Source organism: Bombina bombina, chromosome 11 (assembly GCF_027579735.1).
Source record: "Bombina bombina isolate aBomBom1 chromosome 11, aBomBom1.pri, whole genome shotgun sequence".
Classification (NCBI taxonomy): domain Eukaryota; kingdom Metazoa; phylum Chordata; class Amphibia; order Anura; family Bombinatoridae; genus Bombina; species Bombina bombina.
In genome coordinates this window covers 40,679,680-40,706,179 of record NC_069509.1, presented here as the reverse complement: position 1 = coordinate 40,706,179, position 26,500 = coordinate 40,679,680, and the positions used below count along the sequence as shown (strand labels likewise).

The 26,500-nt window shown below is 41.2% G+C and overlaps 1 protein-coding gene across 2 annotated transcripts in view; it reads right to left on the bottom strand.

Moving 5' to 3' along the window:
* LOC128642025 (uncharacterized) overlaps positions 1–26,500 on the bottom strand; it is a 135,691-nt gene that overhangs the window by 76,996 nt on the left and 32,195 nt on the right. For both annotated transcript variants that reach the window (XM_053694665.1, XM_053694666.1), the window contains exons 4-6: positions 7,679–7,975; positions 4,616–4,891; positions 3,158–3,268 (exon numbers count right to left, since the gene is read on the bottom strand). In XM_053694665.1, the coding sequence (XP_053550640.1) occupies positions 3,158–3,268; positions 4,616–4,891; positions 7,679–7,975 (684 nt within the window). The remainder of the gene's footprint in view (positions 1–3,157; positions 3,269–4,615; positions 4,892–7,678; positions 7,976–26,500) is intronic.

Genomic DNA, 26,500 nt, shown 5'->3' with positions numbered 1-26,500 from the left:
TCGGCGGTGTTAGGGGCAGCAGATTAGGGGTACATAAGGATAATGTAAGTAGCGGCGGTTTACGGAGCGGCAGATTAGGGGTTAAAAATAATATGCAGGGGTCAGCGATAGCGGGGGCGGCATATTAGGGGTTAATAAGTGTAAGGTTAGGGGTGTTTAGACTCGGGGTTCATGTTAGGGTGTTAGGTGCAGACGTAGGAAGTGTTTCCCCATAGCAAACAATGGGGCTGCGTTAGGAGCTGAACGCGGCTTTTTTTCAGGTGTTAGGTTTTTTTTCAGCTCAAACAGCCCCATTGTTTCCTATGGGGGAATCGTGCACGAGCACGTTTTTGAGGCTGGCCGCGTCCGTAAGCAACTCTGGTATTGAGAGTTGCAGTTGCATTAAAAATGCTCTACGCTCCTTTTTTGGAGCCTAACGCAGCGATTCTGTGGACTCTCAATACCAGAGTTATTTTAAAGGTGCGGCCAGAAAAAAGCCGGCGTTAGCTACGCGGGTCGTTACCGACAAAACTCTAAATCTAGCCGTTAGAAAGTTGCTTATAATTGCTGCTCTATCTGAATCATGAAATACAAAAATGTGGGTTTAATGTCCCTTTAACTGTTTTTATGAAAATGCTGTTACTAAAGACATAAACATTATGCTTGAAAAGCATTGCAAAAAACGTATACTGAAAATGTATTCTACGGAAGCTGAACTGGGTCTTAAAGGCTATATTTACACCCTGCAAGGCACTTAGGGGCCCATTTATCAAAGGGCTTGCGGACCTGATCCGACACTGCGGATCAGGTCCGCAAGACCTCGCTAAATGCGGAGAGCAATACGCTCTCCACATTTAACATTGCACCAGCAGCTCACAAGAGCTACTGGTGCAACGCCGCCCCCTGCTGACTCGCGGCCAATCGGCCGCCAGCAGGGAGCTGTCAATCAACCCGATCGTATTCGATCGGGTTGATTTCCGGTGATTCCTGTCCGCCTGCTCAGAGCAGGCGGACAGGGTTATGGAGCAGCGGTCTTTAGACCGCTGCTTCATAACTTGTGTTTCTGGCGAGTCTGAAGACTCGCCAGAAACACGGCCCTTCAAGCTCCGTACGGAGCTTGATAAATGGGCCTGTATGTGTGCATCATGTGAGCAATCCTTTTCAGAAGAAAAGAGTTATATAAAACACATATAAATGCAAGACTTTTCAGTAGTTTTTCAAGAAATTAACGTACATGTGAAAGGGATCTGAATACCTTGGGGTAAATTTATCATGGTGCGGACAGACATGATCCGCTATAGCGAATCATGGGCGCTGCACATCAATAAATGCCGATTATCATTGCACCAACAGTTCTTGTGAACTGCTGGTTCAATACCACCCCCTGCAGATTTGCGGGGGTGTCAATCAACCCGATCGTATTCGATCGGGCTGATTGCTGTCCGCCAATTCAGAGGTGGTGGACGAGTTAAGGAGCAGCGGTCTTAGGACCGCTGCTTCTTAACTTCTGCTTCATAAATGCTTCATAAATCAACCCCTTATCTCTATGTTTGCTGCATTTGTTTTAATAGCCAAGCTCTACTTAAAGGGACATGCCACCCACATTTTTTCTTTTATGATTTAGAATGAGAATGCAATTTTAAACATCTTTCTAATTTACTTATATTATCTAATTTGTTTTATTCTCTTGATATTCTTTGATGAAAAGCATATCTAGATATGCTCACTAGCTGCTGATTGGTTGCTGCACATAGAAGCCTTGTGTGATTGGCTCACTATGTGCATTGCTTTTTCTTCAACTAAAAAAATTGAAAAAATGAAGCAAAATAAATAATGGAAGTAAATTGTAATGTTGTTTAAATTTCTATTCTCTATATGAATCATGAAAGAAAGATTTTGGGTTTAGTGGCCCTTTAATAGCCAAACTCTTCATTGTGTTAACAAAACTTTCATTGTTTTAAAGTATTTAATCCTCCACCTCTATTAGGCCAATTAAAAATATGTAGCAGCGTTAGGCTTTTTGATGTTCACAGTATGCACTTCCAATCTCATAATTAGAAAGCCCAAAATTCTAAATAACAAGAAATATATTTTATTAAACCCTGTAAAGGTGTTAAGCACATAGTTAAAGTCAAGCTAATAAGCTACAATGTACTACTAAGAGGAAGACAACCAGTGAGCCAATCCATAGTAGCATATTTAGGAAGCCACCAATCACTGCAGGATTTGTACCTTCTTTAAGACACAGAGGGTGTGTGTTGGGCTACAGATATTAATATAGTTTATTTTATGTTTGGTATTTGATTACACATTGATATACACTAAGGGGTCAATTTATCATGTGTCTGGCAGACATGATCCGCTGTAGCGATCATGTCTGCACAACATCGATAAATGCCAACAGCATACGCTGGTGAACTGCTTGTGCAATGCCGCCACCCCCTGCAGTGTCAATCAACCCGATCGTATGCAATCTGGCGGTATGCTGTCTGCCGCCTCAGAGGCGGCAGACGAGTTTATGTAAGTGTAAATTTTGATGCTAAAGTGCCCGGTTTTTAAAAGTTCGATTAAAAACAGGGGCACTTTACTTCATCAAAATGTACATTTCATTCCTGTTGTGAAAAAAAAAACTTACCTTTTAATCTTGACAGCAGCTCCAGCTTCCTCCACCCGTTGCAAAGCCTCTTCTTGGGTCTAAAATGAGGAATCCGGCTTCCTCCAATCACGGCATTGAATCAGACACTGATTCCCCCGGGGGGGAAGCCGTGATTGGAGGATGACCTTTCCATCATTTCTGACATCAGAAATGGCTTGTGACGACCGGAGGAAGCTGGAGCTGCTGTGAAGATTAAAAGGTAAAAAAAATTTTCACAAAAAGAGTGAAATGTAAATTTTGATGAATTAAAGTGCCCCTGTTTTTAATCAAATTTTTAAAAACCGGGCACTTTAGCATCAAAATTTACATTCACTTTAAGGAGCAGTGGTCTTAAGACCGCTGCTCCTGTTCTTAACTCCTGTTTCTGGCGAGCTTGAAGGCTCGCACAGAAACAGGAGTATACGGCCCCATTCGGCCCCTATTAAATTGGCCCCTAATTCTGAAAGCATGTGTATTCCACAAAATATTTTCATTATTTAAAAGTATTAAAAAACAGACAGAATGTTAAAATTATTCACTTACATTTTTTTTTGCTGATCAAATTCCACAGCACAATCCCAGATAAAACCGCTGTCAATAACATGGTCAGAATAACGACTGTAGTTTCCCTCGTTCTGATACGTTGTCTGAAATCTTAAGAAGAAATATGAAAAAATTAGCCTTTAATGCTACAGAATCATTATAACTTATGGGTTAGTTACAAGAAATTTGTGGTATAATCAATTAATTGGTTATAAAAATTACAGATTGAGCTATAAAGAGATTGTTACATCAGCAGCTATTTATTAAGTGTATATTGTGATCAGAGGTGACTGTGGATGCTGGGAGGGAGGCAACGGGGTACATTTAATCAGTGGATGCTGCATCAATGCCCAATCGTTTCTGGTCCGCCAGAAATTAAAGCTATGAAGCAGCGGTCACAAGACCTTTTAGGTGACGTACTGAAATCATCTCGATCCGATCCGATTGGGATGATTGACGGCCCCAGCTAGCGAGCAGGGGGCGACATTGCACAAGCATTTCACAAGAAATGCTTGTGCGATGTTAAATGCCGACAGTGTATGCTGTTAGCATTTAGCGAAGTTGAGCGGACATGATTCACTACATTGAATAATGTCCACTCGACCTTTATTAAATCCACCCCTAAGGGTTTACTTGGAAGGAGAAATATCTAAATTCCCCAACAAACAAAGGACTTCAGGAAAATAAGTTGTGTTAGTGAAACTCTCCTCATTCTGCTAAAGGGTCACTTGATGAAGTGTCAGGTTTAGTGTGAAAGCATCAGATTGTCTCTATGCACCGTCTATACTGGGTATTGTGTCAATAAATAAAGTTATTATTCCACTACTAGCAATCATCTCATTTGAAAGAGGTTATTCTCTATTTAATATAAAACATAGAAACACAGATTTGGATGGTGGATAAGATCCAAAGGCCCAACAAGTTTTCCTAAAATTATTAACATATCTAGTTTGTATGAAAGCCTTATGTTTATCACAGGCATCCTTGAAGTCCTACACAGTGTTTGTCATTTGTGGAAGTGCATTCTATGAATCAATCACCCTTTCTTTAAAGTAGTTTCCGTGAATTACTCCTGAATCTACTAACCTTCAACTTGACCCCTTGATCTTTATTTTTTTCTTTTTAAGAAAAATTTGCCCAGTTGTGGACGCCCGAGAAATTAGCACTCCTCTTGTAATCTAGCACTTAGGGTGTAGAATATACGGGGGGTCATCTTACTTAAATGTATATTTTAAATGCCCCTTCTCCCTCCTTAACCTCTCTCTATGCAACTTGTAAAAGTACTACAATGCATATACAGTATCTGGGCAGCTGAGGTATGGGGGTACTACAGTAATAGAAGTATAGAACACCCCCCAACACCCCTAAAAAACACCACTGGTAATCACATGTATTGAATAAAGTAGCCTTAATAAAGGGTTTATTTTCTAATTGACTTCCAGAGTAATATGTACTCACCATCACCTTTCAGTTGTATTGTATTAGAGATATGATCAGACAGTGACTCATGTTGTACCACACAAGAGATATTAGTATCAAGTTCTCTGTTTATAGTTGTTCTTAAGGAGTAATAGAGAGCAGAGCTTGCACTAATGTTCTTCATCTCTATATCCCTCCCACTCTGCAGCCAGTTCACGTTGACAAATTTAGGGTCGAGTCCACTCACTTCACACATAAACTTTTCTTCCACATTCTTCTGAACTGGTGAGGAGAAAATCTGCACAGAAGGAAAAGCTGGAGAGAAACACAGATATAGTTCAATGAATAAAAATTATTTTGGGCTACATTACAAGTGGAGCAATAATTTTTGTATTACTCGTGAGCGCTAACTGCACTCAAAGTAAAACAATAACAGTAACAATAACAGTGTTGGTATTAAAAGTTGAAAGTAAAAAGTTAGTGTGTGAGTGAAAGAATCAGGCGCACTAACTTAGGAGTTCAGATATCACGACCGCCGCGCTAACTCCCTTTAACCACTGACTTCTATGGGAATGCCCTTTCTGTTTATCGCTCGCAAAGATGCATTAGGAATACTTCTACTTCCTATGTTCTACACGTACAAGGAACTGTTCTTTTTCTTTTTCTTTTCTTTTTATATAACATTTCTGTATATTTTTTTGTAAAATATATATCTTTATGAAAATATACAGATTTTATATATATAGAGTATATATAAAAATTTATATTTACAAATAAAAATACATTTTTCTTTAAGTGAAGAACATAGGAGTTTCAAGTATTTCTATTAAAAACACGTAAACACATATTAAAATTGTTTTAAAATGACATTGCATATTTCAAGTTATTTAAATGGGAAGGGCTGTAGAAAACTTTTTATCCAAACTGCTTGGGACCGGAAAAGTTTAGATTTTTGAATAATTGCATCTAAAAAATGGGACAGTTTGGAGGGGATGGAAGTGTAAACAATAATATCTTATGTCATTTAGACAATATTTACATGTAATAATACAGCTTATACATGTAACCTAAATGTAGTTTTATATTGTTTTTTTAATACTTTCGTGACATACAGACGTGGAAAAATAGTAATTTTTGATAATATTATTTTCAAAAAAATATTAATTAAAAACTTTCACCAAGATTACAAGTGTTGCGCTAAACCGGGTGCGTAAATAACGCAAAAAAATGACATAGACATCAATGGGGAGAAAGTGTTAGAAAAAAACTAACACCTGAGATCGCGGAATGGAATGGTGATCACTATAATGCAACCCCATTGATGTCTATGGGGAAAAATAAAAGTTATGTTAAAACCTAACACCATAACATAAACCCCTAGTCTAAACACCCATAATCCGCAGCCCCCGACATAGCCAACACTAAATTAACATATAGGGGCAATAGGTATCTTTGTTTTTTTGTAGACTTAGGTTTTTTATTTTGGGGGATTGGTTGGGTGGTGGGGTTTACAGTTAGGGGGAACTTAGTATTTTTTTATATAAAAGAGCTGTTTAACTTAGGGCAATGCCCTACAAAAGGCCCTTTTAAGGGGGGGTTTATTTGGGGGGGTGTATTTTTATAGGGGTATTAAATTAGATTTAATTGTTCTTACTTTTGATAATTTCATTTATTATTTTTGTAATCTTAGAGTTGTTTATTTTTTTGTAATTTTAGATTTTTTATTTTTTTGTAATGTACATTTTTTTATTTTTTCGTAGTGTTAGGATTTTTAAAAATTTGTAATTTAAGTTTTTTTATTGTTCGTTAATTTTATTGTTTTAAAATAGTAATGTTAGGTTACTTTATAGTTTAAACTTAGTTTTTTTTTATTTCACAGGTAAGTTTTTATTTATTTAAAGGTAGTTATATTGTAAATTTAATCTAAAATTAGGGGGGTGTTGGGTTTAGGGGTTAATAGTTTAATTTAGTGTGTTGCGATGTGGGGGGTCGGCATTTTAGAGGTTAATAGGTTTAGTTTATTAGTTGCGATGTGGGGGACCTGTGGTTTAGTGGTTAATAGTTGTATTATAGTATTAGCGATGTGGGGGCCAGTGGTTACTAGATTTTTTAGTGTTGGCGATGTGGGTGGGCGTCGATTTAGGGGTTAATAAGTTTAATATAGTATTTGCGATGCGGGTGGATGGCGGTTTAGGGGTTAATAGGTAGTTTATGGGTGTTAATGTACGTTGTAACATTTTAGTTATAAGTTTTGTGAAACATTTTTGTTTCTCAAAATCCATAACTACTGGTCTCAGATCGTGGTATGGATCAGGGCGGTAAAGGCTACAATGAAAGTATTTTAGTCGGACCGCACAACCTGTAATACAGTGGTATAGAAAATCCCGCACTTAAACGTAATTTTTGGAGTGCGGAATTAATTGTTGCATTACAGGCTAAAACGTTTGCATTAAAGCTATACCGCCGCAACTTGTAATACTGGAGACCTGCCATTCCATGCGCAATGGCCAATTTTTCAGTGGTATAGCCATAGCGCACCATACCGCAAAACTTGTAATCTTGGTGTTTGGATTTTGGAAATCCGGATTTGGGGATCTGTACCTGTGTGTGTATATAAATATATATATATATATATATATATATATATATATATACAGTATATATATATATATATATATATATACACACACACACATATACATACAAATATTTAGACATTTATGCACATTTGAGCCATTCCCAGTCAAACATCCTGTAATATACTCTATCCCTTTATAACCCTAATTCTTCCAGTGCTATATTGGCTTTCGCTTGAGCACTAGCCGCAACTATCAACTTGCAATATCATTGATTTAGTGATGTCGGCCGCTCATGGACTTGTAAAATTAATTTGTGCACTAATTTTATCATGGTTCAGCAATAATGCTATAGCAGCCCATGCTATCATTAGCACGCCACTTGTAATCTGGGTCATATTACAGTATGATGTAGTGATTTATTACTAAACTTTAGCAGCAATGTCAAGTAATTACATTATTTTACTTTCCCATAATACAAGATATAAATATAGTAATGTAATAAATGTAATTCAGTTGATCTTACTTCCATCCACTTTTAAGCCAGCTTGGATTGGATTCTCTAGGGAATTATGTTGCACTTGACACACAATGTCCGGTTGATCGCTGACCTCAGCGGGTGTAAAGCTCATTGTGCTGTTTACTCTAAAGGTTCTGTCTGAATTCCGCTGTGGTGTGCTCCGAGCTGAATTAGTTAGCGTTTTCCCATTCTTTAGCCAAGTCACCTTAACATCAGAGGGATAGTAGCCAGTGATTGAACACTGGAGCACAGTTTGCTTAGAATCAGTTAATATTTTCCTACTCATTTTCACTGTTGGTGAAGCTGTGAGAAAAAGCAAGAAACAAAGAAGAAAATCATTCAATCAAATTATAAAATTATCAATTATTTAAGGGATATGAAACCCTCCCAAAAATGATTTTATGATTCGGAATCAGCATGCAATTTTAAACAACTTTCTAATTTACTTCTATTTTTAAAATGACCCCGACCCCAGAGTGGCATAATAGAAATGTTTCCAATTACATTTTCTAGTTATATCCACAAAACACACACACAAACACATTAACACAACGTTTATGGTGCTAGGGGACACTTTATAAGGTTGGGGTGGGTACAAATAAGTGCAGTATTATTATCATTTATTTGTATAGCGCCGCAAAATTTCATAGCGTTGGGTACAAAGATGGGGATATACAATGACAATGTTTTTTGATAACATATAAAAATACATAACATTCTATACAGGAGGAGGGACCTGTCAGAAGAGCTTATACCTAGCAAGAAAGATTAATAAGAGAAGTAGGGTCCCCAACCATGAAAGGTTCTAGAGCTTGAACTTTTATGGAGGCCAAACACCCTGCAGAGCTCCATACATGGAGCGAAGAGGCTGGGTACTGAGTCAGGGAGGCCTGTGAGTGAAGAAGTGGGTGTTCTATTGGTGGAACATGGTATATCATTGACAGGGTTGAGAGCTAAAATGACCTCTTATTAAAATATTTATACATAACTTGTGTAGTTTGCAAAATGATCCCCAAGCCTAGAGTGGTATAATAGAAATGTTTCTAGTCAAATTCTCTAGTAATATCTACAGAACACACACAGAAACAGTTTAACACAATGATGAGTAACTTTTATGGTGCTAGGGGGCTTTCTATAAGTGTCAGTGTTACTCACCCTTCCTTGTTTCACTTGGATGCAGGCCCATTTCTGGATTCTCTTGCAGTGGTTCTGACACTGTGCATTAATCTCACATGCCCTCTTTTGGGCAAACTAGTGAACATCATCACTCTGCAACTACTAGCAAATTCTTTCAACTTCTTATCTCTCAGTAATGATATAACACCAGTTTACTATATAACCATCACCCAGTCCATTCTGTCTCCACCCTTGTGTGAGTCCAGACCTACCAAGTGCTCACCTATATTGTGTTCTCAGTGTATGACCCTGGCTTTGGCTGACTGATTTCCTGACTCGGCTTTTACTGACTACCTGCATTGGCATCTGACCTCTGGCTTGGTACTGACTACGTCCTGGATTTCCCTATTGTCGTTTAATTGTTGGTTTATTGCGATTTTCAATAAACTCTATTTATTTTTTAACCTGCACTTTCTGTTTTCGTCAGTTTTTTAGGTTCCTTCACATTATGCAAGGGCAATGAATCCTGATGGTGCAGGTATTCCTACACTACCCATGTTGGTATATAGGCTGGGACAACAAGATCACTGTATGGATCAGTTTGCTCTGGCACTGCAGATCATCCTTGCACGCACTACCCATCTTGATCCAGTTGTTTCTAGGCCTGTGGCTTCCCCCTATTGCCCGCTGCTGAACCAGCTGTCGCTAAGTATATGACCGGTTCAGCCCCCCCCCCCTCAGTGTTATGGGGGCTACCCAAGTCAATGTTGTGGCTTCCTTAAATAGACAGTCTTCAATATAATTGTTATTGTTTTAAAAGATACATTCCTTTATTACCCATTTGCCAGTTTTGAATAACAAACACAGTTGTATTTATATATTTTTAACCTCTGTGATTACCTTGTTTCTAAGCACCTTCTGACAGCCCCCTGATCACATGACTTTTTATTTATTATCTATTGACTTGCATTTTAGCCAATTAGTGCTGTGTTGTGCTAAATCTTAAATAACTCCCCGGGCGTGAACACAATGTTATCTATATGGCCCACATGAACTAGCAGTCTTCTGCTAATAAAAAGCATGTGATAAGAGGCTGTCTTTAGTGGCTTAGAAACAGGCAGAAATTTAAAGGTTTAAATGTTATAAAGTATATTAATATAACAATATTGGTTGTGCAAACAATGCAAATTGTGCAAATTAAACAATAACAATTTTAGTGTAGACTGTCCCTTTAACCTGGTGGGCATTTACTTCAAAATGGCTCCCCAGGCATTTCCATCCAATAGGTCAAAGGTGGGATTCCTGATTTTGATGTTCTAGGATAAGGCTTTGGCCTGATCGAATGCTCTATGGGAGAAAAATAAACCGGAAATATATAATTGCCACCAATTTTTTGCCTCCTTTTGTAGAATATTCAATATACCGTCTCATTCCACCTATGTCATGTCAATTCGACAGGGTACATGTACTGTTGCTGAGTATGCCATTGAATTTTGTACCCTGACAGCAGAGGTGGGCTGGAATAACGAGGCTCTGGTGGCCGCTTTCTCAAGTGGCCTCTCCGATACCCTAAAAGACGAGATTGCGGCTAGAGACCTGCCTAGTGAGCTTGAGGCTCTCATTTATTTCCTAAACCTGATCGATACCAGGCTCAGGGAGAGACCATCTGTGGTGGATTCCTGCTACCCCAACTGGATAGCTCTGCCATTGGATCCTCACGATATCTGGAACCTGCCACTATGTAGCGGAGAAAGTGATTTTAGCAGGGTCCACCTAAATAACTAGACAGACTAGCTTTCAGGTTTAAACAGGAAGCACAATATATTCGTAAAAACACATGCCATTTATACACAAACTGATCTTGATAAGAGCCTTATCAGTTCCCCAAATCTGGCATCTCTATAATGTCCAATGGCCCCCAGTGTCCAGCTGTATAGAGATGGTGTCGTTGGAAAGCCCTGGGTCTCAAACTGCTTCCCGCCAAAAAGCACTGTGATCCATAGCGTGGCTTGAGAGTTATGGGCGACCAAACGTACACCGGGAAGACCCCTGGGAAATGGGTGTTAAAGGGGGGTCTGGGACCCCTGGTTCCCAAGGGAGCATCCTGCTTCTTGCCCTTCCCATGGGGAACTGAGCACAAAAGAGCAGAGCTCCTGGAGCAACCAGGGTTGAAGAGGGCCGGAGATCCGAGCTGATGTGGCCGGCCGACAGTCCCAGAGGGTCGGCCAGCCAACGGGCGGTCTGCTGAATAGGGCTCAGAAACCCTGGTTCCCGATGGAGCTCACCTCCGGCAACTGGCCCATCTCTCACCCTCCCCAAGAGAGTGGAGCTCTGGGGCAAGGGGCCTTTGAAGCGGCCGGAGGTAAAGATTCCTGGAGGGCACTGGGTGCGGCAGCCGGTAGTTCCAGGGGCCCGACCGGCTGGCCAGAAAGGGATACATCGGTCAGAGTTCAGCTCTTTCAAGATCAGGTTAACATATCAAAACAAGGGAAACCAAAGCTCTGGGAGATCGTGGTTGCTCTGAGGAGCCCAAAACTTCTGAGAAACGAGGGGGGCATGGTAGGGGGGTAGGAGTTTAAGCCCTGCACCCCAGTATCCGTGACACCATCCTTTAAGGAATGCCGGTGGAGGCATCCTACCAGACTGGCTCCCACATTTTCTTCCCAACACATTCTTCCCTATACCTTTACTGTGGTCTCAGTGGGCATCTCCTTAAAAGATGTCCAACACATTCGGGAAACACTAGCACCTAAGCTCCTGTCGGGTGCAGACCTTGGGTGGACTTTCCTCATCCCCGGTTCTCCAAAGAGACAAATCATTAATTAAATTTGTCCTCTCCTGGGCTGATTCCTCTGCTGTCACTCAGTCCCTAGTAGATTCCCGTGCCACTGGCTACTTCATTGACAGTACATTTGCCTCAGAGAATTAAATTCCTCTGTTGCCTTGAACTGCTCCATGGCCATTGAGGCCATTGATGGTAGACACATACAGCCTGCACATAGTACCCACAAAACTATTCTGATCAACCTGGCTGTAAGGGCTCTACACAGGGAGTCTTTATATTTCCAGGATATTTCCTCTCCGCACTATCCAATTGTTCTGGGTTACCCGTCTCTCCAGAAACATAACCCAACCTTCAATTGGCAGACAGCTGAGATCCTCTCTTGGTCTCCTCAATGTAACACTACTGTCTGGTTAAGCTAATTTGTACATCCTCGGTCTCCATGTTACCTACCAAATATCTGGAGTATCAGGATGTCTTCGATATGGTGCATGCTACGATTGTGCTATCGAATTGAAGCCAGGTGCAATCCATCCTTCTGGCAAAGCTTAACTCTCTTTGTTGCAGAGAATAGGGCCATGGAAGAGTACGTGGTGGATGCACTTTCCTGGGGGTTCATTCACAAGTCCACTTCTACAGCAAGTGCTGGCATTTTCTTTGTAAAGAAGAATGGCAGCGAGTTAAGACCACCTCAAGGGAGCAACGGTCATTATCAATCTCGACCTAAGGGTATAGTAAGGGTGCATATAATCTCGTGAAGATCAAGGAAGGCCAAGAGTTGAAGATAGCATTTAACACCAGGAGCGGGCATTATAAGTTAATGTTTTTCGGATTGTGCAATGCTCCCACTGTCTTACAGGAGTTTATCAATGATGTCCTCCGCAACATGTTACAACAATGCATGGTAGTCTATTTAGATGATATTTTACTCCTCCTCCCTCGAGTTGCACCGTTTGGATGTTAGTAGAGTTCTGCAATGTTTACACGAGTATGGGCTTTTCTGCAAGCTTGAGAAATGTGAATTTTACCAGTACCAGGTCACCTTTTGGACTACATTATCTCCTCTGAGGGGTTTTTCATGGATCCCCAGAATGGTCTCGGCTATTTTAGAATGGCCTCTTCCTGCTGGCCTTTGTTCCATCCAAAGTTTCCTTGGTTTTGCTATTATTGAAAATTTATCAGAAATGTTTCCTCAACATTAAAACTATCCCTGACTAAGATAGACAGTGATCCATATCATTGGTCTCCTGCTGCTATTAAGGCTTTCAAAATTCTTAAGTCCACTTTTGCTATGGCTCCGATCCTGTCTCACCCCAACCCTGCCTTAAATTTTATCCTTGAGGTTGATGCATCTGAGACAGGAGTAGGAAACCTCCTGTCTCAACGTCCTATGCCAGATGGACCCCTACACCCTTGCGGGTTCTTTTCCAAAAAGCTATCTTCAGCAGAGTGCAATAGAGAATTATTGGCCAAAATCCTAGCACTCAAAGAGTGGAGACCTCTGCTTGAAGGTATTACTATTCCTGTTCTTTTTCTAACAGATCATAGGAATTTAACCTATCTCTCTCAGGCCAAGAAGCTCTCACCACACCAAGCCATTTGGGCCCTGTTTCTTTCACGATTCAATTATGCAGACTCATATTTGCTTGGCTCAAAAAATTTGATTGCTGATGCGTTGTCTTGCCAATTTTCTGAGTTGTCCAGGGAAGATTCCTTGCCTACTCCAGTTATTCCTTTGATCATATCCTGGCAACTATTCACACCAATTTAAACTCTCCCTTGGGAGAGCAGATTCTGGCCACTTATCCTATGGCTCCTCCAGAGAAATCATCATCTTAATGTTTTGTACCTGAGAATTTGCACATCAGTCTATTGCGAACCTATCATAACTCCAAAATTACCGGTCGCCCTGGTAAAAATCAGATGACATGGGCTATTTCTCAGCAATTCTGGTGGCCGACTGATGTTGCTGCATACATGGCTGGCTTTTCCGTTCATGGTGAAAGCAAGTCCCCTTTGCGTCTTCCTGTGGGCCTTCTACAACTTATCCCTAATGGGGAACCATCCTTGGTCCCACCTAGCCATGGACTTTATTGTTGACCTTCCTTTATCTCGTGTTTATACCATTATCCTCATGGCTGTCAACCATTTTTCCAAGATGTCCATTGCATACCATTAAAAAAGCTGCCCACAGCTCAGAAGCTTGCCTCATTGTTTGCAAGAAAGGTCTTCCATTCACATTGCATACCTAAGGAGATATTTTCGGACCAGGGTAGCCAGTTTGTCTCTAGGTTCTGGTGGGCCTTTTGCACTTAGTTGTGAATTCGACTCTCCTTCTCCTCGACCTACCATTCACAGTCTAATGGTGCCGCTCAGTGGTCCAACCAAGCCCTGGAGCAGTTCCTTCACTGCTATGTCTCGGACCACCACAACAATTGGGCTGGTCTACTACCCTCAGTTTACTAGGAACAGTTTTATCAACTCGTCCTCCCAAATATCCCTATTCCTACGGGTTACAGCCATCTGTGTTACACGATTCGTTTACGCCCCAGCACATTCCGGCTTTGGAGGATCATCTTCGGGTTGCTCCACTCCTCATGGGTGCAGATTCAGAATTCCCTTCATGCTTTGATGCAGCACCAAAAACTCCAGGTGGACTGAAGGCGTCTACCTGCTCCTTTCTACCAGTTTGGGGATAGGGTGTGGTTGTCATTCCATAACCTCAACCTCATAGTGCCTACTCCAAAACTGGCACCCCGTTACATTGGGCCTTTCCGTATTCTCCATAAAGTTAACCCGGTTGCCTACGCCCTCGACCTTCCTTCTAGCATGCTATCGCCAATGTTTTCCACTTATCGATCCTTAAACCATTAGTGTGCAATCATTACACTACAGCTCCTCATCCCATTCCGGTTGGCAACCATGAGGAGTACAAAATATGCAGCATCCTCAACTTCCGTCTGTTTGTGGGACAAGTCCAGTAACAACAGAATAGACAAGTAATAAAACAATGCACTCACCACTGAACGGTGGCGGATATTGTATTTGTTATATCTTCCAGGTCCTTCCTTCTTCTGACCTCACTATAAATCCAAACAAAACTTTACCTTTCGGTTAGAGGATAAGGTAGCAAACACCACCCTAAACAGTAAAAATTTCAAAACGCAGCGAGTAAGCCCAAGGGGGTTAAAATCAAAAATACTTCATTGTAACATGTTAAAAACCAGACAGAAGGATCTTAAAGCCATATTCTCTGATACGTTTCGCACAGAACAACCTGCGCTTTATCAAAGATAGTGGATAGTGTGTTTAATTCTACAATATTTAATTATACACACACACATACATATATATATATATATATATATATATATATAAATATACATATAAATATATATACGTATATATATATATGTGTGTGAGTGAATATATACTGTAGATATATATATATATATATATATATATATATATATATATACTGTATATACACACACATATCTATCTATGTTTATATATACAGTATCTCACAAAAGTGAGTACACCCCTCACATTTTTGTAAATATTTTATTATATCTTTTCATGTGACAACACTGAAAAAATGACACTTTGCTACAATTTAAAGTAGTGAGTGTACAGCCTGTATAACAGTGTAAATTTGCTGTCCCTTCAAAATAACTCAACACACAGCCTTTAATGTCTAACCGTTGGCAACAAAAGTGAGTACAACCCTAAGTGGAAATGTCCAAATTGGGCCCAAAGTGTCAATATTTTGGTGAGCACCATTATTTTCCAGCACTGCCTTAACCATCTTGGGCATGGAGTTCACCAGAGCTTCACAGGTTGCCACTGGAGTCCTCTTCCACTCCTCCATGATGACATCACGGAGCTGGTGGATGATAGTGACATTGCGCTTTCCCTCTTTCCGCTTGAGGATGCCCCACAGATGCTCAATAGGGTTTAGGTCTGGAGACATGCTTGGCCAGTCCATCGCCTTTACCCTCAGCTTCTTAAGCAAGGCAGTGGTCGTCTTGGAGGTGTGTTTTGGGTCGTTATCATTTTGGAACACTGCCCTGCGGCCCAGTCCCCGAAGGGAGGGGATCATGCTCTGCTTCAGTATGTCACAGAACATGTTGGTATTCATGGTTCTCTTAATGAACTGTAGCTCCCTAGTGCCGGCAGCACTCATGCAGGCCCAGACTATGACTCTCCCACCACCATGCTTGACTGTATGGCTAATTTAGCCCAATTTGGACATTTCCACTTAGGGGTGTACTCACTTTTGTTGACAACGATTTAGACATTAATGGCTGTGTGTTAAGTTATTTTGAGGGGACAGCAAATTTACACTGTTATACAGGCTGTGCACTCACTACTTTACATTGTAGCAAAGCGTCATTTCTTTAGTGTTATATGCACATATCTAGCTATATATATATCTATATATCTATATATATATACACATACACACATATATATATATATATATATATATATATATATATATATATATATATATATATATATATATATATATATATATATATATATATATATATATATATATATAAACAGGGGTTGAAAAAAAAAGTTGCCCAAGAGCTAGTGGTCCTATGAAATGTCTTAGTGGTCCAACTTTTTCAACGCCAAATTTGCACAATGTAATACATAAACTTGTATTATGCTTCTAATATACATTAGTATTAAGAATAAAACATTAATTGTATACAATTATAGTAAAAAATATTGTAAACTTATTCTTATACCTAACAAGAGAATATTCTTGTTCACTTGGCAGCAAGCTGAGGCAGGAATAAATGCACACATACATATAAAGCCAGGGATATACCCACACTCAGATATATATGCACACAATCACAGATACACACAAACTAACTCTCACAATCTTACACACTCACACAAACTAACTCTCACAATCTTACAAACTCACACAAACTAACTCTCACACACTCTTACAAATAAGACTCACACACTTTTAAACACTCACACAGTTTCTCTCACTCTCTGACACCCATCCTATTTCTCACTCTCATATTCTCTATATCTAACACACACAAAGAGGCCTATCTATCAAGCTCTGAATGGAGCTTGTGGGCCCGTGTTTCTGGCGAGTCTTCAGACTCGCCAGAAACACAAGTTATGGAGAAGCGGTCTAAAGACCGCTGCTCCATAACCCTGTCCGCCTGCTCTGATGAGGCGGACAGGAATCGCCAGAATTAAACCCGATTGAGTACGATCAGGTTGATTGACACCCCCTGCTGGCGGCCGAGCTGCTGGTGCAATGCTGAATACGGAGAGCGTATTGCTCTCCGCATTCAGCGAGGTCTGTCGGACCTGAGCCACACTGTCGGATCAGGTCCGACAGACATTTGTTAAAAATGCCTCAATCTCTCTTACACACAATTGTTTTGCAGTTACTATGGAGGTGGCACATTTATTACTGTAGCAGCCCAACTTCTTAAAGGTACTAACAGCCATACCTTTACAAGGTAGTTTGTTTTTTACATATTATATGCTACAGCAGGACAAGGGGAATCAGAAATAAGAAAAGTAGGAATAAGTGAATATGATACCCTCTGCACATTCAATCGGCCGCAAGGTGTGTCAATCAACCTGATTAGAAGGTGAGCCTGAAGGCTTGCACGGAATAAGAAGCATTCGGGCTTTGATAAATTGGCCCCTTTGTTTTCTGTTATTTATCACCCTATCATTTGGGAATATTGACCTGAGAAGTGCAGTTTTACTGGGAGTAAACTGCAACAGCCTCTACAATGACTTTGTTTTTTGTTACTTGTTATATGAAAATTGTTGTGTAGGGCAGTGTTAGAAAAAGTAGTAGTAACATAATATTAGAAAATCATAATTTAAAATTGTTCCAGCAGCATATAAATGTAAAGACGTTTTAATAAATTGTAGCTTATGCTGTATAAAAATAGATACACATACTATTCATTAATATACCAAATGTTTTCTGTTGACCACTTAATGGGCTCTATTTAACAAGCTCCGTATAGAGCTTGATGTCCCATGTTATGAAGCAGTGGACACAAAGATTGAGCCACAATACAACCCGATCGAGTACGATCGGGTTGATTGACACCCCCTGCTGGCGGCCCATTGGCCGCGAGTCTGCAGGGGCGGCGTTGCAACAGCAGCTCTTGTGAGCTGCTGGTGCAATGCTGAATACGGCGAGCGTATTGCTCGCCATATTCAGCGAGGTCTGGCAGACCTGATCCGCAGTGTCGGATCAGGTCCGCCAGACCTTGATAAATATGCCCCATAGTCTTATAAAGTTTGCACAAATGATGAGAGTTTGCTTTACCCTTATACCACCCATTCCTGACTGACTTGCTTATCATTAGGGACAGACCAATGACAGCATATAAGAAAAAACAAAATTTATGCTTACCTGATAAATTCCTTTCTCCTGTAGTGTAGTCAGTCCACGGGTCATCCATTACTTATGGGATTATATCTCCTCCCTAACAGGAAGTGCAAGAGGATCACCCAAGCAGAGCTGCTATATAGCTCCTCCCCTCTACGTCACACCCAGTCATTCGACCGAAATCAAACGAGAAAGGAGAAACTATAGGGTGCAGTGGTGACTGGAGTTTAATTTAAAATCTAGACCTGCCATAGAAAACAGGGCGGGCCGTGGACTGACTACACTACAGGAGAAAGGAATTTATCAGGTAAGCATAAATTTTGTTTTCTCCTGTTAAGTGTAGTCAGTCCACGGGTCATCCATTACTTATGGGATACCAATACCAAAGCTAAAAGTACACGGATGACGGGAGGGACAGGCAGGATCTTTACACGGAAGGAACCACTGCCTGAAGAACCTTTCTCCCAAAAACAGCCTCAGAAGAAGCAAAAGTGTCAAATTTGTAAAATTTGGAAAAAGTATGAAGTGAAGACCAAGTTGCAGCCTTGCAAATCTGTTCAACAGAGGCCTCATTCTTAAAGGCCCAAGTGGAAGCCACAGCTCTCGTAGAATGAGCTGTAATCCTTTCAGGAGGCTGCTGTCCAGCAGTCTCATAGGCTAAACGTATTATACTACGAAGCCAGAAAGAGAGGGAGGTAGCAGAAGCTTTTTGACCTCTCCTCTGTCCAGAATAAACGACAAACAGGGAAGAAGTTTGGCGAAAATCTTTGGTTGCCTGTAAATAAAATTTCAGGGCATGGACTACGTCTAGATTGTGTAGAAGTCGTTCCTTCTTTGAAGAAGGGTTAGGGCACAATGATGGAACAACAATCTCTTGATTGATATTCCTGTTAGTGACTACCTTAGGTAAGAACCCAGGTTTAGTACGCAGAACTACCTTGTCTGAATGAAAAATCAGATAAGGAGAATCACAATGTAAGGCCGATAACTCAGAGACTCTTCGAGCCGAGGAAATAGCCATTAAAAACAGAACTTTCCAAGATAACAGCTTGATATCAATGGAATGAAGGGGTTCAAAAGGAACACCCTGTAAAACGTTAAGAACTAAGTTTAAGCTCCACGGCGGAGCAACAGTCTTAAACACAGGCTTAATCCTGGCCAAAGCCTGACAAAAAGCCTGAACGTCTGGAACTTCTGACAGACGTTTGTGTAAAAGGATGGACAGAGCTGAGATCTGTCCCTTTAAAGAACTAGCAGACAAACCCTTTTCTAAACCTTCTTGTAGAAAGGCCAATATCCTAGGAATCCTAACCTTACTCCATGAGTAACTCTTGGATTCGCACCAATGTAAGTATTTACGCCATATTTTATGGTAAATTTTCCTGGTAACAGGTTTCCTAGCCTGTATCAAGGTATCAATTACTGACTCTGAAAATCCACGCTTTGATAAAATCAAGCGTTCAATCTCCATGCAGTCAGCCTCAGAGAAATTCGATTTTGATGTTTGAAAGGACCCTGAATTAGAAGGTCCTGTCTCAGAGGTAGGGACCAGGGTGGACAGGACGACATGTCCACTAGATCTGCATACCAGGTCCTGCGTGGCCACGCAGGTGCTATCAGAATCACCGATGCTCTCTCCTGTTTGATCCTGGCAATCAATCGAGGAAGCATCGGGAAGGGTGGAAACACATAAGCCATGTTGAAGGCCCAAGGTGCTGTCAGAGCATCTATCAGAACCGCTCCTGGGTCCCTGGACCTGGAACCGTAACAAGGAAGCTTGGCGTTCTGGCGAGACGCCATGAGATCCAGATCCGGCTTGCCCCAACGTCGAAGTATTTGGGCAAAGACCTCCGGATGAAGTTCCCACTCCCCCGGATGAAAAGTCTGGCGACTTAGAAAATCCGCCTCCCAGTTCTCCACGCCTGGGATGTGGATCGCTGATAGGTGGCAAGATTGAGACTCTGCCCAGTGAATTATCTTTGAGACTTCCATCATTGCTAGGGAACTCCTTGTCCCTCCTTGATGGTTTATGTAAGCCACAGTCGTGATGTTGTCCGACTGAAACCTGATGAACCTCAGAGTTGCTAACTGAGGCCAAGCTAGAAGGGCATTGAAAACTGCTCTTAATTCCAGAATGTTTATGGGGAGGAGACTCTCCTCCTGAGTCCATGATCCCTGAGTCTTAAGGGAATTCCAGACAGCGCCCCAACCTAACAGGCTGGCGTCTGTTGTTACAATCGTCCAATCTGGTCTGCTGAAGGGCATCCCCTTGGACAGATGTGGCCGAGAGAGCCACCATAGAAGAGAATTTCTGGTCTCCTGATCCAGATTCAGCATAGGGGACAAATCTGAGTAATCCCCATTCCACTGACTTAGCATGCACAATTGTAGTGGTCTGAGATGTAGGCGTGCAAAGGGTACTATGTCCATTGCCGCTACCATTAAACCGATTACCTCCATGCATTGAGCCACTGACGGGTGTGGAATGGAATGAAGGACACGGCAAGCATTTAGAAGTTTTGTTAACCTGTCCTCTGTCAGGTAAATTTTCATTTCTAGCGAATCTATAAGAGTCCCTAAGAAGGGAACTCTTGTGAGTGGCAATAGAGAACTCTTTTCTTCGTTCACCTTCCACCCATGTGACCTTAGAAATGCCAGTACTAACTCTGTATGAGACTTGGCAACTTGGAAACTTGACGCTTGTATCAGAATGTCGTCTAGGTACGGAGCTACCGATATTCCTCGTGGTCTTAGTACCGCCAGAAGAGAACCCAGAACCTTTGTGAAGATTCTTGGAGCAGTAGCTAACCCGAAGGGAAGAGCTACAAACTGGTAATGCCTGTCTAGAAAGGCAAACCTTAGGTACCGATAATGATCTTTGTGAATCGGTATGTGAAGGTAGGCATCCTTTAAATCCACTGTGGTCATGTACTGACCCTTTTAGATCATGGGTAAGATTGTCCGAATAGTTTCCATTTTGAACGATGGAACTCTTAGGAATTTGTTTAGGATCTTTAAATCCAAGATTGGTCTGAAGGTTCCTTCTTTCTTGGGAACCACAAACAGATTTGAGTAAAACCCTTGTCCGTGTTCCGAATCACTCCCATTAGAAAAAGATCTTGTACACAGCATAGAAATGCCTCTTTCTTTATCTGGTTTGTTGACAACCTTGAAAGATGAAATCTCCCTTTTGGAGGAGAAGCTTTGAAGTCCAGAAGATATCCCTGAGATATGATCTCTAACGCCCAGGGATCCTGGACATCTCTTGCCCAAGCCTGGGCGAAGAGAGAAAGTCTGCCCCCCACTAGATCCGCTTCCGGATTGGGGGCCCTCACTTCATGCTGTCTTAGGGGCAGCAGCAGGTTTTCTGGCCTGCTTGCCCTTGTTCCAGGTCTGGTTAGGTTTCCAGCCCTGTCTGTAGCGAGCAACAGTTCCCTCCTGTTTTGGAGCGGAGGAAGTTGATGCTGTTCCTGCCTTGAAGTTACGAAAGGCACGAAAATTAGACTGTCTAGCCCTTGGTTTGGCTCTGTCTTGAGGCAGGGCATGGCCCTTACCTCCAGTAATGTCAGCGATAATTTCTTTCAAACCGGGCCCGAATAATGTCTGCCCCTTGAAAGGTATGTTAAGCAATTTAGATTTAGAAGTCACGTCAGCTGACCAGGATTTAAGCCACAGCGCTCTGCGCGCCTGAATGGCGAATCCGGAATTCTTAGCCGTAAGTTTAGTTAAATGTACTACGGCATCAGAAATAAATGAATTAGCTAGCTTAAGGACTCTAAGCTTGTCTATAATCTCATCCAATGGAGCTGAGCTAAGGGTCTCTTCCAGAGACTCAAACCAGAATGCCGCCGCCGCTGTGACAGGCGCAATGCATGCAAGGGGTTGTAATATAAAACCTTGCTGAACAAACATTTTCTTAAGGTAACCCTCTAACTTTTTATCCATTGGATCTGAAAAAGCACAGCTATCCTCCACCGGGATAGTGGTACGCTTAGCTAAAGTAGAAACTGCTCCCTCCACCTTAGGGACCGTCTGCCATAAGTCCCGTGTGGTGGCGTCTATTGGAAACATTTTTCTAAATATAGGAGGGGGTGAGAAGGGCACACCGGGTCTATCCCACTCCTTGTTAACAATTTCTGTAAGCCTTTTAGGTATAGGAAAAACGTCAGTACACGTCGGTACCGCGAAATATTTATCCAGCCTACATATTTTCTCTGGGATTGCAACCGTGCTACAATCATTCAGAGCCGCTAATACCTCCCCTAGTAACACACGGAGGTTCTGAAGCTTAAATTTAAAATTTGAAATGTCTGAATCCAGTTTATTTGGATTAGATCCGTCACCCACAGAATGAAGCTCTCCGTCTTCATGTTCTGCAAATTGTGACGCAGTATCAGACATGGCCCTAGTATTATCAGCGCACTCTGTTCTCATCCCAGAGTGGTCGCGTTTACCCCTAAGTTCTGGCAATTTAGATAAAACTTCAGTCATAACATTAGCCATGTCTTGCAAAGTGATTTGTAATGGCCGCCCTGATGTACTTGGCGCCACAATATCACGCACCTCCTGAGCGGGAGATGCAGGTACTGACACGTGAGGAGAGTTAGTCGGCATAACTTTCCCCTCGTTGTCTGGTGAAAATTTCTTTACATGTACAGATTGGTTTTTACTTAAAGTAGCATCAATGCAATTAGTACACAAATTTCTATTGGGCTCCACATTGGCTTTTGAACATATAGCACAAAGAGATTCCTCTGTGTCAGACATGTTTAAACAAACTAGCAATTAGACTAGCAAGCTTGGAAAATACTTATCAACTAAATTTTCAAGCAATATAAAAAACGTTACTGTGCCTTTAAGAAGCACACAAAAAAACTGTCACAGTTGAAATAACAAGGAACCGGATTAGTTATAGCAACAAAATTTTCACAGTAAATGCAATAATTTAGCAAAGGATTGCACCCACTAGCAAATGGATGATTAACCCCTTAATATCAAAACCGGATAACAATTAAAATGTATAGCCGTTTTTATCACAGTCAAAGCACAATCTCACAGGTCTGCTGTGAGTGATTACCTCCCTCAAAACTAGATTTGGAGACCCCTGAGCTCTGTAGAGACGTCCTGGATCATGCAGGGAGAACAAGGAAGACTGTGACTGAATTTCTAGTGCGCAATAAAGCGCCAAAATAGGCCCCTCCCACACATAATACAACAGTGGGGAAGCTCAGTAAACTGATTCTATTCAAAAACAAACGATAGCCATGTGGAAAATAAAGCCCATAAAAATTTTTACCAAGTACCTCAGAGAAAAAAACGATTAACATGCCAGTAAACGTTTTAAACATAAATTTAAGAAATGTTATTAAAAAGCCTGTTGCTAGTCGCTTTCACTGCAGAATAGGCTATAATTTATATGTATACAGTAGTTTCTTAGTGAAGTGCCATTCCCCAGAAATACTTCAGTGTAAATATACATACATATCAGCCTGATACCAGTTGCTACTACTGCATTTAAGGCTGCACTTACATTACATCGGTATTAGCAGTATTTTCTAGTCAATTCCATTCCATAGAAAATAATATACTGCAACATACCTCTTTGCAGGTGAACCCTGCCCGCTGTCCCCTGTTCTGAAGTTACCTCGCTCCTCAGAATGGCCGAGAACAGCAAATGGATCTTAGTTACGTCCGCTAAGATCATACCCAACTCAGGTAGATTCTTCTTCTAATACTGCCTGAGAAAAAACAACACACTCCGGTGCTGTTTAAAATAACAAACTTTTGATTGAAGAATAAAAAACTAAGTTTAACAACCACAGTCCTCTCACACGTCCTATCTATTAGTTAGGTGCAAGAGAATGACTGGGTGTGACGTAGAGGGGAGGAGCTATATAGCAGCTCTGCTTGGGTGATCCTCTTGCACTTCCTGTTAGGGAGGAGATATAATCCCATAAGTAATGGATGACCCGTGGACTGACTACACTTAACAGGAGAAATAAGAGCTTAAAAGATATTTTAGTCAATGCTGATGTAGGAAGTGAGAAATTAAGTACACAAACATATATAGGATCCAACAGAACAGGGTGTTATCCCTGTTTACACTGCAGTCATTGTAGCTCTATTATCAAAGGAGAACATTTTCTTCATCCTATAAATGGGACACAGTATAAAATAAATGATTATCTTACATGTAGGAGTACACATGTGATATATATTATTAAGTGCCCGTGTGCCAGAATCTATGTAGGTGAAACTACTAGGGAGGTCAGAGAAAGGTTGACTGAACATAAATCCAATATTAGAACTAATAACAGGGACGCCCCACTTTCCCATCACTTCCTCTCCATGGGCCATAATATTAGCCAATTGCGATTTCAAATAATAGAACATGTGGCTAGACCCAGGAGGGGAGGTGATAGGGAATTGATGTTGAAAAAAAGAGAAAATGTTTTGGATTAGGAAGCTAGATTCCTTGCAACCAAAAGGGTTAAATAAAGATTTTGACTGGTCACTGTTCCTTTAACCCCTTAACGACCGAGGACGTGTAGGGTACGTCCTCCAAAAAAATACCCTTAACAATCAAACACGTACCCTGCACATCCTCAGTCTCTGAAAGCGGTGGAAGCGATCCTGATCGCTTCCAGACGGTTTCCGGTTATTGCAGTGATGCCTCGATATTGAGGCATCCTGCAATAACCCTGCATGGCCATCCAATGCAGAGAGAGCCACTCTGTGGCCCTCTCTGCACCGGACATCGATGGCCAGTATCGTTGGTGGGTGGGAGCCGACATGGGAGGCGGGTGGTTGGCCATCGATGGGCCTTGTGATGTGGAGGGGGACGGGATTGGGGGCGGGACCGACTGGGGCGCACACGGACACACACGCGTGCACGGGGGGCGGTGGGCGGGCGCGTGCACGGGGCGGGAGCGGGTGGGAACCACTACACTACACAAAAAAGCCCAAATATACCTTTTATTTTCTGCCAGTACTTAAAGGGACACTGAACCCAAAAAATTTAATTCGTAATTCAGATAGAGCATGCAATTTTAAGCAACTTTCTAATTTACTCCTATTATCAAATTTAATTCATTCTCTTGATATCTTTATTTGAAATGCAAGAATGTAAGTTTAGATGCCGGCCCATTTTTGGTGAACAACCTGGGTTGTTCTTGCTGATTGGTGGATAAATTCATGCACCAATAAAAAATGCTGTCCACAGTTCTGAACAAAAAAAAGCTTAGATGCCTTCTTTTTCAAATAAAGCTAGCAAGAGAACAAAGAAAAACTGATAATAGGAGTAAATTAGAAAGTTGCTTAAAATTGCGTGCTCTATCTGAATCACAAAAGAAAAAAATCGGGTTCAGTGTCCCTTTAAGATGGCAGGGACAATTGTGGGGTGGGGGAGGGAAGAGAGCTGTTTGGGAGGGATTAGGGGGTCTGATGTTTCAGGTGGGAGGCTGATCTCTACACTAAAGCTAAAATTAACCCTGCAAGCTCCCTACAAGCTACATAATTAACCCCTTCACTGCTAGCCATAATACACGTGTGATGCACAGCGGCATTTAGCGGCCTTCTAATTACCAAAAAGCAACGCCAAAGCCATATATGTCTGCTATTTCTCAACAAAGGGGATCCCAGAGAAGCATTTACAACCATTTGTACCATAATTGCACAAGCTGTTTGTAAATAATTTCAGTGAGAAGCCTAAAGTTTGTGAAAAAGGTTTGTTAAAAAGGAAACAATTTTTTTTATTTGATCGCATTTGACGGTGAAATGGTGGCATGAAATATACCAAAATGGGCCTAGATCAATACTTTGGGTTGTCTACTACACCACACTAAAGCTAAAATTAACCCTACAAGCTCCCTAATTAACCCCTGCACTGTTGGGCATAATACACGTGTGGTGCACAGCGGCATTTAGAAGCCTTCTAATTACCAAAAAGCAATGCCAAAGCCATATATGTCTGCTATTTCTGAACAAAGGGGATCCCAGAGAAGCATTTACAACCATTTGTGCCATAATTGCACAAGCTGTTTGTAAATGATTTCAGTGAGAAACCTAAAATTGTGAAAAATTTAACATTTTTTTTTATTTGATTGCATTTGGCGATGAAACGGTGGCATGAAATATACCAAAATGGGCCTAGATCAATACTTTGGGTTGTTTACTACACTAAAGATAAAATTACCCCAAAAAGCTCCCTACATGCTCCCTAATTAACCTTCACTGCTGGGCATAATACACGTGTGGTGCGCAGTGGCATTTAGCGGCCTTCTAATTACCAAAAAGCAATGCCAAAGCCATATATGTCTGCTATTTCTGAACAAAGGGGATCCCAGAGAAGCATTTACAACCATTTATGCCATAATTGCACAAGCTGTTTGTAAATAATTTCAATGAGAAACCGAAAGTTTGTGAAAAAAAATTGTGAAAAAGTGAACAAATTTTTGTATTTGATCGCATTTTGCGGTGAAATGGTGACGTGAAATATACCAAAATGGGCCTAGATCAATACTTTGGG